General features: G+C 36.1%; 3 protein-coding genes and 1 pseudogene across 7 annotated transcripts in view; all 4 read left to right on the top strand.

Moving 5' to 3' along the window:
- LOC145820248 (cysteine synthase-like) overlaps positions 1-17,443 on the top strand; it is a 120,145-nt gene that overhangs the window by 65,627 nt on the left and 37,075 nt on the right. The gene's annotated exons all lie outside the window — the stretch shown is intronic.
- LOC114284722 (putative disease resistance RPP13-like protein 1) lies at positions 1,598-10,245 on the top strand. 5 transcript variants are annotated; one of them, XM_082915340.1, is made up of 6 exons: positions 1,598-6,224; positions 7,585-7,672; positions 7,874-7,953; positions 8,631-8,687; positions 9,312-9,586; positions 9,745-10,245. In XM_082915340.1, the coding sequence occupies exons 1-2, from the start codon at positions 2,488-2,490 to the stop codon at positions 7,601-7,603; spliced, it is 3,756 nt and encodes a 1,251-aa protein (XP_082771466.1). In that variant the 5' UTR covers positions 1,598-2,487; the 3' UTR covers positions 7,604-7,672; positions 7,874-7,953; positions 8,631-8,687; positions 9,312-9,586; positions 9,745-10,245. The 5 variants fall into 5 exon arrangements, with proteins under 5 accessions (XP_082771466.1, XP_082771465.1, XP_082771468.1 ...); XM_082915339.1 differs by having other exon boundaries at positions 9,312-10,245; XM_082915342.1 differs by having other exon boundaries at positions 7,585-7,781; positions 9,312-10,245.
- Positions 1,830-2,408, top strand: LOC145816786 (putative disease resistance protein RGA4). The gene is made up of 3 exons (XM_082912719.1): positions 1,830-1,923; positions 1,991-2,307; positions 2,403-2,408. Exons 1-3 carry the CDS (start codon positions 1,830-1,832, stop codon positions 2,406-2,408), a joined length of 417 nt encoding a protein of 138 aa, XP_082768845.1.
- Positions 10,517-12,860, top strand: LOC145816770 (cation/calcium exchanger 4 pseudogene; annotated as a pseudogene).

The following is a 17,443-nucleotide window of genomic DNA, read 5'->3' as shown; positions in this document are numbered from 1 at the left end:
AACATATAACAAAAATTACAAACAGATATGATTGTAGATAAAGTTGAAAAGAAAAGTTCTGACAAAATTGGTATTTAAAAATATGAATAGTGTTATAGAGATGAGTGCTGCTATTAGTATCCCATAAATTATTTTGGACTCTCTAATTTTTAACTTTTTTTTATTACAATAAAAACCTCAAATAAAATTATTACAAAGGATATCATTAATTTTGGGTTATCCTATCTCACAATTAAACCTACACCCCTACTATATCATAAATTAGGGTTTATGAGAGCACCTACCTCCATCACCACCCATCCATTTTTCCCAAATCTTACCTTCAAAACTTACCCACCCTCAAAACCTTGAAAACCCTTTGGCGGCAATATTTCGGCGGTAACGATGGCAACCATTTGATTACCTATACTTTCTCCGACAATGACAATAAATAAAAATTTAAGGATAATCTTGGCGGCATATTAAGATTAAAGTCGTATTGAAATGCTGAAATGATTTTTATCAATTTAAATATGAAATAGAGAGCAATAACAGAAGCAAACCTCATATTTTGTTGCCTCAGAAATAAACCCTAGTTCATACAGCGATATTATCAATCTGCATCACATTTGTTTATTTATTTATTTAATCTTATTATTCACTGATCCATGAGTTTTCTAGGCTCATTTCAAGGCAAGAAATTGTTAAAAAAAAACATTTCAATTCTCTTCTAAATTGCATGTACTAAAAATTCGCAAAAGATTGACAAACTCTCTTTTAGAAAAGATTAAATAAATAAATAAATAAGTTTTGATTTTGAATGACAAAAACAACATGAAGAAATTGTCAAATGCTAGACCAAGTTTTGGAAAAGAAAAGAAGAAAAGAAAAAAAAATCCACACAATAGCAGATGGGAAAAACCACCACAAAATCCAAATTTAAAAGAACTTATTTTTTTGGGGTGTGGGGGGTATGTATTCAATGAGTGGAATGTTTAAAGATAATTTTGATATTATTTTAAGGGGAAAGAAATTTTAAAGGTTTCAAATTTTTTGAGTGGGGGTCTAAAGAAATAGGGGTCCAAAATAATTCATGAAGTACTAGTAGCATCACTCTATAAAGATACTCCTCCATTTCTTATGTCTCTCTATATTTGGAGGATCAATCCATGCTCTCCTCCCAAATGGAAATGATTTTAGAGGATGAGTTGAAAGTAAAAATCTTTCACATATGAAAATGTAGATGGTGAGTTGAAGATGCTTTAACAAAGTTGTTATAATTGGAGAAATTTTAATTCAAGAATAATTTTTAAAAAAATAATTACAAATACGGAACAAATTTTATAAATATGAATAATTAAAAATATAAATTTATAATAATTTTTTTCAACTATAATCTATAATTTTCTCATTATAATTTAGCAATAACAATTACGGAGTTGTAGAAAAAAAGTGTTTTTATTTTCTATCAAACTTTTCTTTTAAAGTCGTGCTAGCTAGCTGCCACTCAAGCGAGGAAATGAGTAAAAAAAGTAGCAAACAAACTTGAGTAAAATGGGCCATTAGATTTTTTTTTTTTTAACCGCATTGAGAATGAGATTGATTTCTGTATGATTATGATTTCAACAGTAGAGAGGGAGGGCCCTTCTGCTTTATTCCCTGTTTGCTAGAGAACAGAGAGAACCATCCAAAATCATGTTCTTCATCCAAACTTGTTTGAAACAGAAACTCGCACAGTTACAAACTGCTCCTTCTCTCTCTCTCTCTCTCTCTCTCTCTCTCTCTCTCTCACATATTGCTTTGTTTCATACATTTCTTCCTGGGCTCTTTCACAACAAAGACGAGTAGACATGGATGTGGTGGGGATCTTTATCTCTCCATTGCTTCAAGCTGTGATTGACAAGTTGTTGTTCTCTGATTTAATCAACTTGGCGCGTCGTGAGGGTGTCGACACTTCCATCAAGAAGCTGAAGAAGTCATTTGAAGATAAACGATGTTCTTGCTGATGCAGAGGAGAAGCAGATATCCGACAGGGCTGTTAATAAGTGGCTGAAAGAGCTCCAGCATTTGGCTTACGATGCGGACGATGTGCTGGACGAGTTTGCCACTGAAGCTCTACGCAAGAAGCTGATCAGGGCAGAGACTGATGCTGATGTTGATGTTGGTGAGGCCAGCACAAGTAGGAAGGTACCACGATTCCTCCTTCCTACTTGTTGCACTGGTTTTACTCCAAGTGCGATTTCATTCAATTTCGCAATTGGGTCCAAGATAAAGGAGATCAATGGTCAGTTACAAGATGTTACTACAAGAATTAAGGAACTTGGTTTGGTCAAAAAGGCTATTGGGGGGACTAATAAGCCTACAAATGCGTGGCCGAGACGAGAAACCACATATTTGCTGGATGATCCTTTTGTTTGTGGCAGAGATGAAGATAAAAAATGGATTGTTGAATTGCTTCTTAGAGATACACAAACTCAAAACGAAGTCGATGTCATTCCCATCACCGGCATGGGTGGGATTGGCAAGACTACTCTGGCTCAACTCATTTATGATGATGATGGTGTCAAAAACCATTTCGATCTAAAAGTGTGGGTTTGTGTATCTGACGAGTTTGATGTTAAGACAATAACAAAGGCAATTCTGGAGTCATTCACTCTCCAGTCATGCGATTTGACAAAGTTAACTGACCTTCAAAGTAAACTTGAGGTCATGCTGGCAGGGAAAAAGTTTTTGCTTGTTTTAGATGATGTGTGGAACCATAGAGATGAAGAGTGGAGTTCACTACAATCTCCATTGCGAGCTGGAGCACATGGAAGTAAAATCATTGTGACAACGCGAATCGCAGCTGTTGCGGAAAAGGTGATGACGATTAAATATCACAATTTGCCAAGCTTATCACCTGATGTTTGCTGGTTAATATTTTCCCGTCATGCATTCAAGAATATAAATATTAGTGAACATCCAGAATTGGAATCAATTGGCAGGCAAATTGTTGCCAAGTGCGGAGGCTTGCCACTGGCAGCAAGGGCCCTCGGTGGCTTATTACAATGTAAACAAAATGAGCATGAATGGAAAATGGTACTAACGAGCAATATATGGGATAAACCATACGAGGAAAGTCACATTCTCCCAGCACTAAAATTGAGCTATCATCATCTCCCTTCCCATTTGAAGAGGTGCTTTGGTTATTGTGCAATTGTCCCAAAGGATTGCGAATTTGGAGAGGAGGAATTAGTCTTGCTATGGATGGCAGAAGGTTTAATTGAACACCCAGAAGGTGGAGAACAAATAGAAGATGTAGGCCACAGGTATTTTCACGAATTGGTGTCTAGGTCATTTTTCCAATCGTCAAGGCATAATGAATTGCTATTCATAATGCATGACCTCATCAATGATTTGGCTCAAGCAGTTGCAGGGGATATCTGTTTTAGGTTGGAGAATAATTCAGAGGGTGGCAAGCAGAACAAGATTTCAAACAAAGCTCGACATTCATCTTATGTTGCTAGCCAACACGACGGAATCAAAAAATTCAAAGCTTTCGATGATGCCAGATGCTTACGAACCTTCTTAGAGTTTTTTCCAAGTAGATTCAACTACAAAACAAGGTACTTGATTCATGATTTGTTGCCAGCGTTAAAGTGCTTACGTGAGTTGCGTTTGTATAGTTCTGGGATAGATGAACTACCAGATTCTATTGGAGATCTAAAGCATCTACGGTACCTTGATGTATCCCATTCTCGAATTAGGAAGTTACCTGAGTCGGTGGTAACTCTCTACAATTTACAAGTCTTGTTTTTGAAATTTTGTGTAGAACTTGAGAAGTTGCCTCTAAACATGGGGAGGCTAGTGAACTTGCGTCATTTTGACATGACTGGCGTGCATATTCCATCATCAGCAGAGATGTCACTACATATAGGTAAATTAATTAATCTCCAAACATTGTCAAATTTTATGGTGGGTAAAGATTGTGGGCGTAAAATAGGAGAGTTGAAAAACCTATCACACATTCGAGAGACAATACACATATCAAGAATGGAGAATGTTAGTGGTGTTAAGGATGCAATGGATGCCAATTTAGTGTCTAAGGAGGAGTTAAAAGAGTTATCTCTAGAATGGGATGAATCTCATAGTTCACACAATGACATAGTTGAGAGGAATGTGCTTGATGTGATGCAACCTTTCAAATTGTTGGAACGACTCACCATCAGCGGGTATGGCGGTACAAAATTTCCAAACTGGGTTGGAGATGTTTCATTCTCCAAAATGGTGTTCATGCGATTAAAAGGTAGCAAATGTTGCAAATCTTTGCCACCACTTGGACAACTACCCTTGCTTAAAGACCTTTACATTGAAGGAATGAGTGCAATAAAGCGCTTGGGTTGTGAGTTCTATGGGCAGCAGTGTGGTGCCAAACCTTTCCCCTCTCTAGAGAGACTGAGCTTCGAGTTTATGTCAGAATGGGAGGATTGGTCTGCCTTTGAAACAAAGGGAGTTCAGCCGTTCGGTCATCTCAGTGAGCTTTCCATCATAAATTGTCCCAAACTTGTTGGAAGATTACCAAATGATCTTCCTTGTCTCAACTCTCTCAAAATTGATGATTGTCCGCAGTTGTTGATTGATGTTTTGAGCCTCGTTCAGCCATCACTTACGTCCTTGTCAATGAATAATGTTATGCTCCCAAGCCTTCCAGCACTCTTAGGGACGAAAAACACGATTGAACTTGGTTCCCTCACCTTGGATATTAGCCATGTTACAGTTCTTGATTCCCTCTGCAATCCAAGCACAACTGATGAAACGTTACTAGCTAATGAAATATCTAAGCATTTGACTTCAATAACTGCTTTGAGCATTTCTCATGTTGAAAAACTGGCGTTCCTACCGACATGGTTTACACAAGATTTGATGGGACTCGAGAAATTGGACATTAGTAATTGCCAAGAACTCACAACATTGTGGCAAAATAAGGTGAGAACACAAGTATGTCTCCCTTCCCTCTGCCATTTGAATATTTCTGATTGCCCCAAACTCGTTTGCTTGTTTGAAGAAGAGCAAGAAAAAAAAGGAGAAGGTTCGAAAAAGCAGCATCATGAGGGGCTGCCTTGCATGACGAGACTCGAGTATTTAACAATTGAAGAGTGTGGAATGCTGAAGAAAATGCCACAAGATCTACACACATACACATCTCTTGGGGTGCTTAGAATTGACGGTTGTGCAAGTCTGATCTCTTTTCCAATGAAAGGTTTGCCATCTATGCTGAGAGAACTTAGGGTTAAAAATTGTGATGCTTTGGAGTCCCTGCCTGAGCTGATGACACTCAATAATCTGCTAGAGTTGCAGGTTTCTAGCTGTAAATCACTCACATATTTATTGTCAAGAGGTGGGCTACCATCCACACTAAAACAACTTGGGATTAAGGGTTGCGAAAATTTGGAGTCACTTTTTGCAGAGGAAGGGATCAAAATTGATTGTCCATCTCTTGAAACTATTCTAATTTGTGGTTGCTGGAGTCTCAAATCTTTACCTGAAGCCAATAATCTCAGGAATCTCAGTGAATTGAATATATTCCTTTGTGAGAATCTGGAGCCCCTGTCACTTGGTGGCCGTGATGAGAACAACAACATCAACCAACTCACTTCGCTTCAAACGCTGTGTTTACAGAATTGCAGAGCAGGAATGGTCTCCTACTTTGTGAAGGAAGGGAGCTTCCCCACCAACATCACTTCACTTGAAATTGGGGATTTCGTCGGTCAACTTCCAGTTCCACCTCCATCTCCATTAGAGTGGGGTTTGCACAAACTCTCTTCTCTTACAACACTCGAACTTCAAGGCCCAATACTTGGAGATTGGCCGTGGGGAGATACGGTGTCCTTTCCAGAAGAAGGGATGTTCCTGCCCACCTCTCTCATCGATTTGACCATCATCCACTTCCCAAATTTGGAAAGACTATCTGAGGAGTTTCAAAACCTCACCTCTCTCCAAACACTTGAAATCTGGAGTTGCCCTAGGCTCGCGTCCGTTCCAAAGGAAGGGTTGCCTCCCTCTCTTTTGCATCTATCGATCTGGGATTGCCCTGAGCTTGTGACCTTTCCAGAACAAGGATTCCCTCCCTCGCTTTTGTCACTGGACATCAGGCGATGTAATCCAATACTGAAACAGGAGTGTGAAAAGGGGAAAAAATATTGGTCCATCATCCAATACATTCCTCAAGTACAAGTAAATCTTGACCATGAGCAGCCAACTGCAAGGTACAAACAAACAAACACAAAATCTGTCATGTCATTTTTATTTATTTATTTATTTTCACATTACCAATATCATCTCAGATTTTTATCACAACTGAGAGTTTACTATCTACTTGAGAATCGTAAGAGGGTTCCAGTTTGTTGTGAATGTTGAAATTACTAATACATTACTGATTAATTATTAGTAAACACACTGCTCTGTTTTTCAATTCATTCTTTGTCTTTTCCTTTTAAATATTTCCTTTTCTCTTAATTTTTCCTTAATAATGAATGGATGATTTTCATTCTCATTTGTAATTTTATCTTGTATTATTCATAAGTGCTGATGGAAAAAGTGCCCTATTCATTTTGAAAAGAGTTTGGTTTTGACTTTTGAAAAGAGGTTTGAATTGTGTGTTATGAGTTTTAAAAATAATTTTTGAATTAAGTTTTGAGTTCTGTGTTTAGTTATGAGATTTGAAATTTTTTGATAAGAATCACAATTCCAAAAGTAAACCAAACACAACCTATTTTTCTATAAAATGATTTCTCTATAAAATGATTTCTCTAGAAAATGATCTCCTATGTTTGATTGCAACTTGAAATTAATGTACTAGTGGTTGTATTAGCGGTGGTGTCGGTTGTAGTAGGGGTGGTGGCGGCGGCGGTGGCGGTGGCGGTGGTGACAATGTGGTGACCATAGAAAACATTTTCCATTTAACTTTCATTTTCTATCATACTAACTGCTAGAAAATGTGACAAACATTTTTCCAAAAAATATTTTCCGCCAAAACAAATAGAGCATAAGAGATGAATTTTTTCTAAGTTTAGCAAATATTCTATCAAAGGGGTGGCTATTGATGACTGTTTGGTTTCAAGTTTCTGTATCAAGTTTGTTCCCCTGTTTTTACTTACCCTGAGCTCAATTCATGCATAATCAACTGCCATTCTTCTAAAATTCTACTTGTTCCCACATTAATTCATCCATGTTTAAGTAAACAATAGAATCCTTGCACTTTTTTCTACAAGTACCTGAATGGAAGGAAAAATTTTACTTCTGCACCATGTTTCAATTATATTTCAAGTTTGCATTTTTGTTAGGACCTTAAGAGAATCTTTATTTTATTGTTGTGCATTTAACATGCATTCCATCTCATTTTGAAAAAAAAAAATGCACGTACAAGCTTTGAACTTTATAAATCTGGTTTTTTGAAGTCTATCGAAAAGTTTAGCATTACTTTTTGATGCTCTTCACGACAGTAACTCACTCGAACATAATTCTTCTATTGTTATCATCATTGTAATTTCGAGTTGTTCCAGGTTCTAGCTTTAGTAAATTTGAAATTTATTGATGATAAGCTTATGCATAAATTTTGAGTCTCAGATTTGAGGGTCTTGCTTAGAATGAATAGCTGGCAGATTGAAGAATTTTATTATCCTTAAAAGACAACAATGCTTCTCTCCCAAACCGTGTAAGTGACAATCTCTAAAGATGTGGAGCTCATCAATCATCCAAAATTTTTAGTCACAATGTTCATGGTCTTCCATGCTCACCTATGGATGACAATCAAAATCTACTCTGTAGGTTCTGATGGTTCACCTTTACTTTAGGAATACATTAGTTCTCTAATTCATCCTTGTCACCAACTCATGCAAAAATATTTTTTTTCCAGGTTCTTCATTCACAATCCGAGCTAGACGGTGCCTTTTCTCTTGATTTTTCATTTTTCCTCTACTGCAGCTTCAATTCCAGGTAATTGGCAGACAAAATTTCCTTTGTCTTTAATTTCATTATGTTATCTATTTGTTGTCCATACCGTGGCTTCCAGTTTCATTTCAATAGAATTAGAATTATGTATTTCACTTTTGCAATTTTTTGGACTTGGGTGGGACATGGAAATTTGGTGTGTTCCATTTATGTAGAACATATAGCATTGCCAGAGACAGCATAATGTATCATATCCATGGTAGCATGGAATATATTTTGGGAAAATTAATCTATTACATCAACAATTGAAATGTTGACATATGATGTATTAGCTAGCTGCATAATGTTTTCAATGGCTACAAAATAAATGGTTCAATAATTTGTATTAGTTCGAGTTATTTGTTCTTTTTTGAAATTGCCAAGACGAGAGCTAATGAGTGGTTCCATTTCACTTGGAATGTTGATATTGTTTTTCATCTGCTTCATGAGTACGTTCGCCCACTCCACCAAATACAAACACACCTCCATGAGCATCGACAATATTTTCAACCCTAAAGAGGACAACTTCCTCAATCTGTTACAAACCTGCAGTTGCAACTTGTAAAGCTGTGCTTTTATGTATTTTTTCAATGTTTTCTTGAAAATTTAAATAGAAAAATGTACTGACTATTGTCATTGCCTTTTTGTTCTGATGGCTTTGTTGTTGTGGAAACAAACTATAGGATGTATGCATGCTCATCATCTAAACTACATTGCGAGTTTTTGCGTCTCTTTTCAAGGTATGCTAGAAATTTGCTTGATAAGTACTTTGGATGCTCTATTCTAAATAAGGCTTTATCCAGTAATGTAGAAACCTCTCATAGTTGATAAAGGATTAAGAGACAGAAAAAAAAAATGATAAAGGATTAAGAGACAAGAAAAAAAAAATGATAAAGGAGTAAGAGATATTTCAAGATAATTGAGAAGAAGTCCTTTCCATAATTGAAAAAAACTCCCTCCAACACAATCTTAGGCAAGACTTTTGATCATTTAAATTTCCAGACCTTACAAAAAATCACTTTGTGTTTTTAAGCCTTTCTTCTTGCACGCTATTCTACATTTGACAGTCAGTAAGCTATCTAGTTTGGTCAAAATCCACGTGGGCAATCCATAGTTACTTTACCACTCCAAAAATGGCAATATGGAAGAATCAGTCATTTCATCTTTTACTGGATGGAGTAGCTAAGACTTTACAATAATAGTTAATATAATGATGAAGTTTGGTCCGTTTTCCTTTATGTGAGTTTGAGTTTGGTTGCTAATTTCAATTTATTTGTTATTAAGCAAATTTGCTCCTTCTCATCTCTACTACAATTGTGTTCATGTATATTACTTTGAACCTCTTATCAACTTATATCTTGCAGGCAGTTTTTGAGGATGCTTGAGACTCTCCACAACAATATTGAGGTTTGTTATGGGAAAACTATAAAAAAAAATAAAAAAAAATGGTAGTGCAAGTTGAAATACCCATGCACATCTAAGAGTTCCCTCGTCGTCAAGGGCAATAGATTATGTGTGCAATCTGCAAGAAAGGATTTGGAGTGATTTGAATGTCTGGTGTGTGATGATTTGGAAAGTTAGACGGATTCCATGCTGATGCTAAAGTTTGCTCCCTTATTGATGAAAGCACTGATGTCTGGTATGCAATTAAGCTCTTATCACATAATGCTTTTTGTATTTTGAAGCTGAGTTGATATGTAAAATCCCTTTTTTCCCAAGGCTTGCTGATGACAAACTGGTTTGGCACTTTACTAAAAATGGCTTTCTTTTTTCTGTTAATCGGCATGTCATTTGGAGATGGATTTGCAAAGAAGACAAACACGGGTCAGTTCTTCAGATGGGGCGAGTTTTGAAAGGGCATTTTGGAAGAAGATTTGGCTGCTGAAAGTTCTGAATAAAGTGAAAATCTTTGGATGGAAAATATGTTCGAATATCCTTCCTGTTTAGTGAAACTTGAGTAGGTGCAAAGTAATTCAATTTGATGACTGTTATTGTACATTAATGTTGTTTTTGGTGGTTTGAGTTAGCTTACAATGTGATTGACAATGTTAGCATTGTAGTCATTCACTTCCGCACCCAACTGAATTTGTGGATCAATGTAGTTCTGGGCCCTTTTTAAGTCTCTTGACACAACACATCTTCATTTGTAGAATTTAACTTTCACATGGTATTCACTTTTCAAGAGCTTTCTTGAGAGAGAGCATGTTTTGTTACTTGTTCATATAAATGATGTAAAGAACAATTACTTGAACAAAGTCGTAATCCTGTATTCAATTTAGTTGAGGTTCTAAAGCAAAATGCTAGTTTGGCACTTGGAACATAATACCTGCCCAAAAAAATAAACAAAATAAAAAATCTTATTGAGTCGAGTATAAAATTGTCTGAAGGAAAAAGACGAAATATGTATATGTGGACATACATAATATATCTATGCCCCACACACACATATATATATATATATATATGTGTGTGTGTGTGTGTGAGTGTGTGCGCGCGCACGCGTCTATATATGTATATTCAAAGCCTTAATCCCATTTATCTATTATAATTTCTTCCGATTATTGTCATAATGGCTGATAGTGTTATTCTTCATTCTATGGCTGTCAACTTTAATCTTATTCTGGCATTGTAGTTGTGGAATGATTCTTTTGCAACATACGAATTAATATAATGCTGAAGGGCCTCTTGTTTTTTTATGGTTATATGGAGAGTTAAAACACGTGGATCTAATATAGTTTTTTTGCTTCTAATGACTCTCAAACAGAAGTTAGAGTAGTGTTTTTTGTTCACTTTTCTGAGTACAAACTCAAGTCTTTTAATTTTAGACTCATTCTCAACACTCAGAGAACCAGATACTCGTTGAATTTTGAAAAATCTCTTTGATATATCCGTGCTTCATCCAAAAATTCAAGAATTGAAAAGTTTTCTCAATTTAATTTTGGGTATTTAAATTAGGACAATGATATTTAAAAACTTGAATCCATTGGGTATTATTAACTAATACTCTATCTAACTTGCTGGTTTTTTTTTCTTTTTTTCTTGTTTTCTAGTCCAAGTGAACCAAAACTCTTTGGATTAAGGTCTTCCATAAGTAGTTCAACAAGGCAACCATTGAACTCATGCATTGCAGCTCATCAAGATTGCTATTTCTAGTGTCTCACTTTGAAACTTTTAAGGCTGTGTTTAGATTAAGAATTCTGGGATTACGGAGGGGGAGAAAAATAAATAGGCAAGTGAAAAATTTTAGCTTCTATTTCATACATTTTTTCCTTTCTTTTTTTCTTTCCTTCCACAAATCCCTTGCAAATCCTTGATCCAAACACACTCTAAGAATATCCTCATCCCAAGTGAGGCAGGAATCATGTCGTGTCATCGTGGGTTCGTGTCCAAAACACCCAACACTAACATGATCCATTTAACTAAACGTGTCAAATATCAAGACATGGACCTAACCTACTTGTGATCATATCAATCCGAACGTGACACGGCTAACATGGTTAGCATTAGAATTTATTTTAGATTATAAGCAGTTTGTGCAACCTAAATCAAGCAAACTTGTTTCAAATCACATATAAGGGTAACTTATTTAAATATTAACACCAACAACATAATATATAGAATAAAATACATTAAAGTGTGAATAAATTAAAGTAATTGCACTTATATGGAGATGCAAGTCGGAGCAATGTGAGAGGTGTATCCCATGCCACATATTCCACGTGCAACTCGTTACTCTTGTGTCACTTTCATTGATTTTCTATGTTGGTAAGGTGAGTGTGGGGGGAGCCATCGCATTTGTCTTGATTTATGCGATTTATGCATTTGTTGTTGCTGCGAAAGAGATTTTGAGGAAACATGCTCGGAGGTTGAAATTGGATGTTGTTACACTGTTGCTTCCTGTCAAAGGAAGTGTGTTCTCTCAAGGGAACCAAGAGGATGACTCTAACTATAGTACTTTGCTTGATATGGACACAGAAAGTGATACAATCATATCCCATATTGCATTGCCTTAGTAGATCTGGGCGTCAAATGTCGCAATATATTCAAATCAGACAGCTAAGGTGTCTGACAATGAGAGGCCTGTGTGGGACTGGATTGATGATGGCATAGAAACTGAGCACTCGTCATTCTCCTGTTCTAAACTATGTTCGACAATGGAGTTGTCTTTAACAGTGCCACGCCGGTTGACAATTCCTCTAGTTGAGGAATCTTAGTCAAAAGTCTCTATGTTGTAGGTAGTGCTTCACTTGCTTCCATTCTTCTGGAATTTCTCTGGAGTACTCAAGGTTGTGGGTTCTAAAAGCAAAAAGGTTGCTTATATGCTTGGTGTTTCCATTGGTTGTGCATTTAGTGTTCTTGCATTTCGGTACACTAGATCACATTGTCCACATCAGAAGTTTTTACTTCCATTGGTTTTGGGTAGATTTTTTATGAGTATCATTTGGTTCTATATGATTACAAACAAGCTTGTTGCTCTGTTGGTAGGATTGGGTGTAATTTTAGAGGTTAATTCATTAATCCTTGGATTAAATTTATTGGCATAGGGCAACTCAATGGGTGATTTAGTGTCGAATGTTGCATTGGCAATGAATGGTGGGGGTGGTGTGCAGATCGCCTTGTTTGGATGCTATGCAAGTTTGATGTTCAACACACTTATTGGTTTAGGGATCTCAATACTGCTTAGAGCCTGGTCAGAGAAACCTGGCTTTTATATTGTTCCACAAGACAGAAGCCTCTTCTATATTATGGGATTTCTCATCTCAGGACCTATCTGGGCACTTGTTGTTTTACCAAGGAATGATATGCGTCCTACCAGGAGGCTTGGAGTGGGCCTCATTACCCTCTACTTGATATTTCTCTCTATTAGGGTAATTAGTGCCACAGGAATCATATCATTGGCTAGTCTAAGTTGACATTTGATGTAGTGAATATTAAGGAAGAGCAGTGTGGGTAACCCGTATCGCGCTATGCTGTGAGAGATCATAGCTCCACTACATAAGTGGACTAACTCTCTTAGACTAGTATGAGGCCTTTTAAAGCCGTGAGGGGTTTTGCCTAACTCCAAAACGGACAATATCATGCTAGTCGGGAAAGGTTAGCTGCTTCATTTGACGCCATCTGTGGGAACTCCCTGCTCAAGCAGCCAATCCACTGGGGAGTTATGTGGGTGCACTATCCCACATCGCTCTTTAAGAGATCACAGCTCCACCACATAAGTGAACTTACTCCTTTAGACTAATATGAGGCCTTTTAAAGCGGTGAGGTTTAGTTGCTAATTTTCACCTAATTCCATAGCAGACAATATCATGAATTACTTACAATATTTAAAAAGTTCACTAAAAATGAAAAATAAAAAACTCAAAAACTATTTTTAATAATTGCAAGTGTGATTTAAACTTCTCAAACAATAGATTGTGAATTTGTATTTGATAGGGGTCTCTTAACTTTTTAATGAGATTAATTTATATCAAACAAAATATTGATAACATACATAATTTTTTTATTTATTTTTTATTTTTTTTTTAAATTTTTGATAGTTTGATGGGTTACTCGGACCCCATCGGTTACTATGTGGAGTCACCCCTATACAAGATACATCTCCACTACTTAGCGACGATGGTGGACATTGACCACATCAACGACTACGATTGGGGTGGCGCTGCTCTAGTCACCCTCTATTGATACGATAGCATTGTCATGCGCAGTTGAGAGATAACCATCACAAGGGCATTAGAAATGATGGAAGGTACAATTTATTATTTTATGTCATTTCTGCATTGCACATGTCATTTATGCATTTATTTTGAAATTTTTGCCTCATCTTATACTAATCAACTCTCTGAATTGTAGATCTAGAGCTTTGAGTATTTCAGCGCGAATGCCCCTGACGCTCAGGAGATGGACTAGCACGTCGTCCCAACAATACTTTTGTTAGCATCGCCGCCAAGCCCCACAGTTGTCAAGCTTTTACAAGTTTAGATAGTATTTCGACATAGTGACCCCCGATCAAGTAATTGGCTTAATCCCTCTTCAATCATGTACTTTGTTGCTCTCATTCATTATGCTCTGAGATTTCTAAACTTCATACTTGCCTTGTTTGTGACTTGGGCATTGTGGGCAAGTGTGGCATCGGATATCGTGATGTGCTTCATAGCGGCGCTCGCCGTCACTCTGGTGAGTTTGAGAGGATTTTGCTAGAGGGACCCTTTTGTCGAGTTTGGTATTTCGGCAAGTGGGGATGCTGCTAGTCTATGGGGATGGCTGCCGCAGAGTTCCTGTCGTGGTACCAGATTGCATATGGACTACTGACACATTCATTTTAGAGGACATCATATCAACCATTGAGGGCACTAATGTAGAGATCTTTTATGGTGTGGCATCTAATTCCCTCATGACCACGACTTCCTTACTAAGTGAAGGCAGAGAAGCATAGATGGCACAGTACAATCCATCTGTCCCCAATATTGTGATCAATTCATCGCGCATGCACCTTGTATGAGATAAGAGTGTGTGTTTGTGTGTGACTACTTCCTCCTCCTCTTTTTTTATGAAAAATGCTAGGAACCCACCCTTACGGGCCCCAAATTTAACTCGAATATGTTTGTGTAGTGGAAATTGAATTGATGAAGTATAGGGTCCACATATGAAATGAATCTAAGCCATTGATTTCTTTTTCTGGTAAATTCTAGGTAGATAAGGGTGAGTGTGTAGTATTGTTGCTTTTTTATAGGAGGCAAAGTTACTATTTCATCCGACCAGTTGTTTTATTTATTTATTTATTTATTTTTTGCCATAATTCCATTTTTACAAGTTTTTATTTTCAAAACCATAACGTTATAAATTTTAACCAATTGAGATTTTAATATGTTAATGTTAGCTTAGACAATAAAATCCAACCACCGCCATCACTAACCATCACAATAATCATAACACATTTTAATTATTATATCAAATTTCTTATAATTTGAAATATAAAAATCAAATAAACAAAACCCAAAATTGATTAAAAAATTAATTTGTTCCAAAAAATCATAAAATTAATCAAGATTTTTTAAGCAAATTGATTTTTTAGGAACCTCCAAAATTAATTTATGTATATTGCACATACATATCACTCCCTACATTAAAGACTCCAACATGAAACCCACACTTTGATGTACATACGGCTATTTATTTATTTTTATTTTTTTTTGAGAAGCAAAGAAATAGATATATATTAGCTTTAGTAGCCATTAAGTTGTCTAGATAGTTCGTGAGTCCAGATTAACTTTCGAAATACAAAGAAAATCAAAATCCTTATTAATTAGCTTAATATCATTAATAATAGCCGCAATGCTCCAATCAGGGATGCCTTGCCGTTGCAAAGTAGATACCAAAACTTGTCTATCTGTGAAAATGGAGATGCTTTCCAATGAATAGCTTACCAGCACACTTTAACTTCGGCCAGCAATGGAGAAGGAAGCTGCATCCTAGAAGCATAATCTTGAACACGTGATTTATCTATATTGAAAACACATGCCATGCCCACACTTTGATCAGCTGCCTGCCACGAACCATCTATGACAAAAGTCCACACCTAGTAATGTGTCACATTGGAGAGAGAATTTGCAAGCATACATATATCATCATTATTACAAACATCAACAGTAGATATTGAGGTATTAAAGCCTACTCTAAACATGGGGATGATCTTCAAGTAACATTAGAGGTAAGCTCTTGAGCAAGAAGATTTGCTTGTACTTGTGTCATATTCATGCCTTTAAACACATAACTATTTCTCTGAGGGTCCAAAGAATAGCAATGGATTGAACAATAATTTCATGATTCCAAACCTTCTTAATCTATTGTTTGTTTGACCCAGTCCCTAAAAAACATGGGATTTTCTCCAGAAAAATAAGGCCTAATGAAGAAGCTCGCCAAACCCATAGAGAATACTGGCATTCAAAAAAACAGTTTTCCACAGTCTCGATCCCTTTATCACATCGTGGACAACTAGGATCAATGGAAACTCCTCTCCCATATAACACCTATCAAACCGAAAAGATACAATAAATATAAGAAGAATGTCCACTTAGGTAGTCTAAGATTCTACAATCGCTTCCAAATGAGATCACCAGAATGGTGACTCGTACCCCTACGGCTTGAGCTTACTGCATACAAATAACCTGCCTCAATGGTGTATTGGCTGAATTTAGTAAAACCCCAAATAATTTGATCTCGCAAAGGCACCATTGGTAAATGAATACCCCTAATATAATCTATGCACTCTAGTGGAAAGAATACTTGTAGAAGATCGATCCTCCAAGCATGATTTTGAGTATCAATGAAATGAGATAGATTCGAGCATGTTAAAGAACTACGAATAGTTGGAATCCATTGATTCTCCAAAGAGGATAAATTAACTTACCATCCCCTACCAAACAAGGACCCGAGAACTTTTAATGGAATAAAAGTGAGAATTCTACTAAATAATTATGTTTAAAATAATTAGTTTTGGATGAATTAATTTTTTTTAAATTTGAAAAATAATAGTCAGTAGTTCAAAGGGGAAATATCATTTTAATATCAGTACAATAAATATTTTCAATTTAGTGGTTAAGGTTAATTAAATTTTCTTTTGATATTGCAAAGTTTCCACTAAATTAATATTATTTTTTCCAACTTTTCATTAAAATGGTATTTCCCTTGCGAAGAAAAGAACAAATACAGGACCAGGATCTACCTGTTGCATAGAAAAGAACTATCCAAAACAAGCCACTTACAAAAAAAAAAAAATTAAAAAAAAAATCAACCCTTCATCCATGCCACAAAAATATCACTGTATCAGCAGAGCATTATACAACTACTACTAAATCAGCCCCTCATAATTAAACCCTAAATCAGCACCTCATAATTTACACACAAATCAAGGAAGTTCCTCTCCAAGCTCCAATTTGCATATCCAATATTCTCTCTCTAATAATAAAAATTCCTGGGGAAAACAAAACCAGATTATCAGCATAATCAATGGTATTTAATTGTCATATCAACCAAAATTACAAGAAGTTACAATACAAAAATGGATTGTTTGTGGGACCAATAAAATTCTCAATCTGATGAAAAATAAAATACCTTTTATCTTTCAGGCGAATTTCTAACGTAGTAAGATTATGGGTTAATTACATTTTTAGTTCCCAAAATAGGAGTAAATTGGGAAAAAAAAATTATACATTGGGGAAACGATGGACACAATTAAACATCGAGGACCAAATTGAAACACTTTCATACATTAAATATTGAGGACAAAAAATGTAATTAAGCCTAAATATTATAGTAGGGCCCTAATCTTGGTAACTTTACCAGAAACCAAAAGAAAAATAATAATAATAAAAAAGGGTGGATGGACAAAATTTAGGAGGGCATTGCCAAGGCAAAAATTATGTTGAATTGACAAAACTGCCATCCAAGTCAATTCTCCTGTTAGGGAAGGTCAGAATGAAAAGAGAAAATGCGATAA

This window comes from Camellia sinensis, chromosome 2 (assembly GCF_055761805.1).
Source record: "Camellia sinensis isolate YWXY chromosome 2, ASM5576180v1, whole genome shotgun sequence".
NCBI classification, from domain to species: domain Eukaryota; kingdom Viridiplantae; phylum Streptophyta; class Magnoliopsida; order Ericales; family Theaceae; genus Camellia; species Camellia sinensis.
The sequence above is the reverse complement of the archived record's forward strand: the minus strand, read 5'-3'. Positions and strand labels throughout refer to the sequence as shown.

Bases quoted from the DNA above. Each gene is read 5' to 3' on its own strand.
- LOC145816786 (XM_082912719.1), top strand. From the start codon at position 1,830: ATGGATGTGGTGGGGATCTTTATCTCTCCATTGCTTCAAGCTGTGATT. The intron at 1,924-1,990 runs GTGTCGACACTT...TTGCTGATGCAG, and splicing joins CAACTTGGCGCGTCGTGAGG to AGGAGAAGCAGATATCCGAC.
- LOC114284722 (XM_082915341.1), top strand. From the start codon at position 2,488: ATGGGTGGGATTGGCAAGACTACTCTGGCTCAACTCATTTATGATGAT.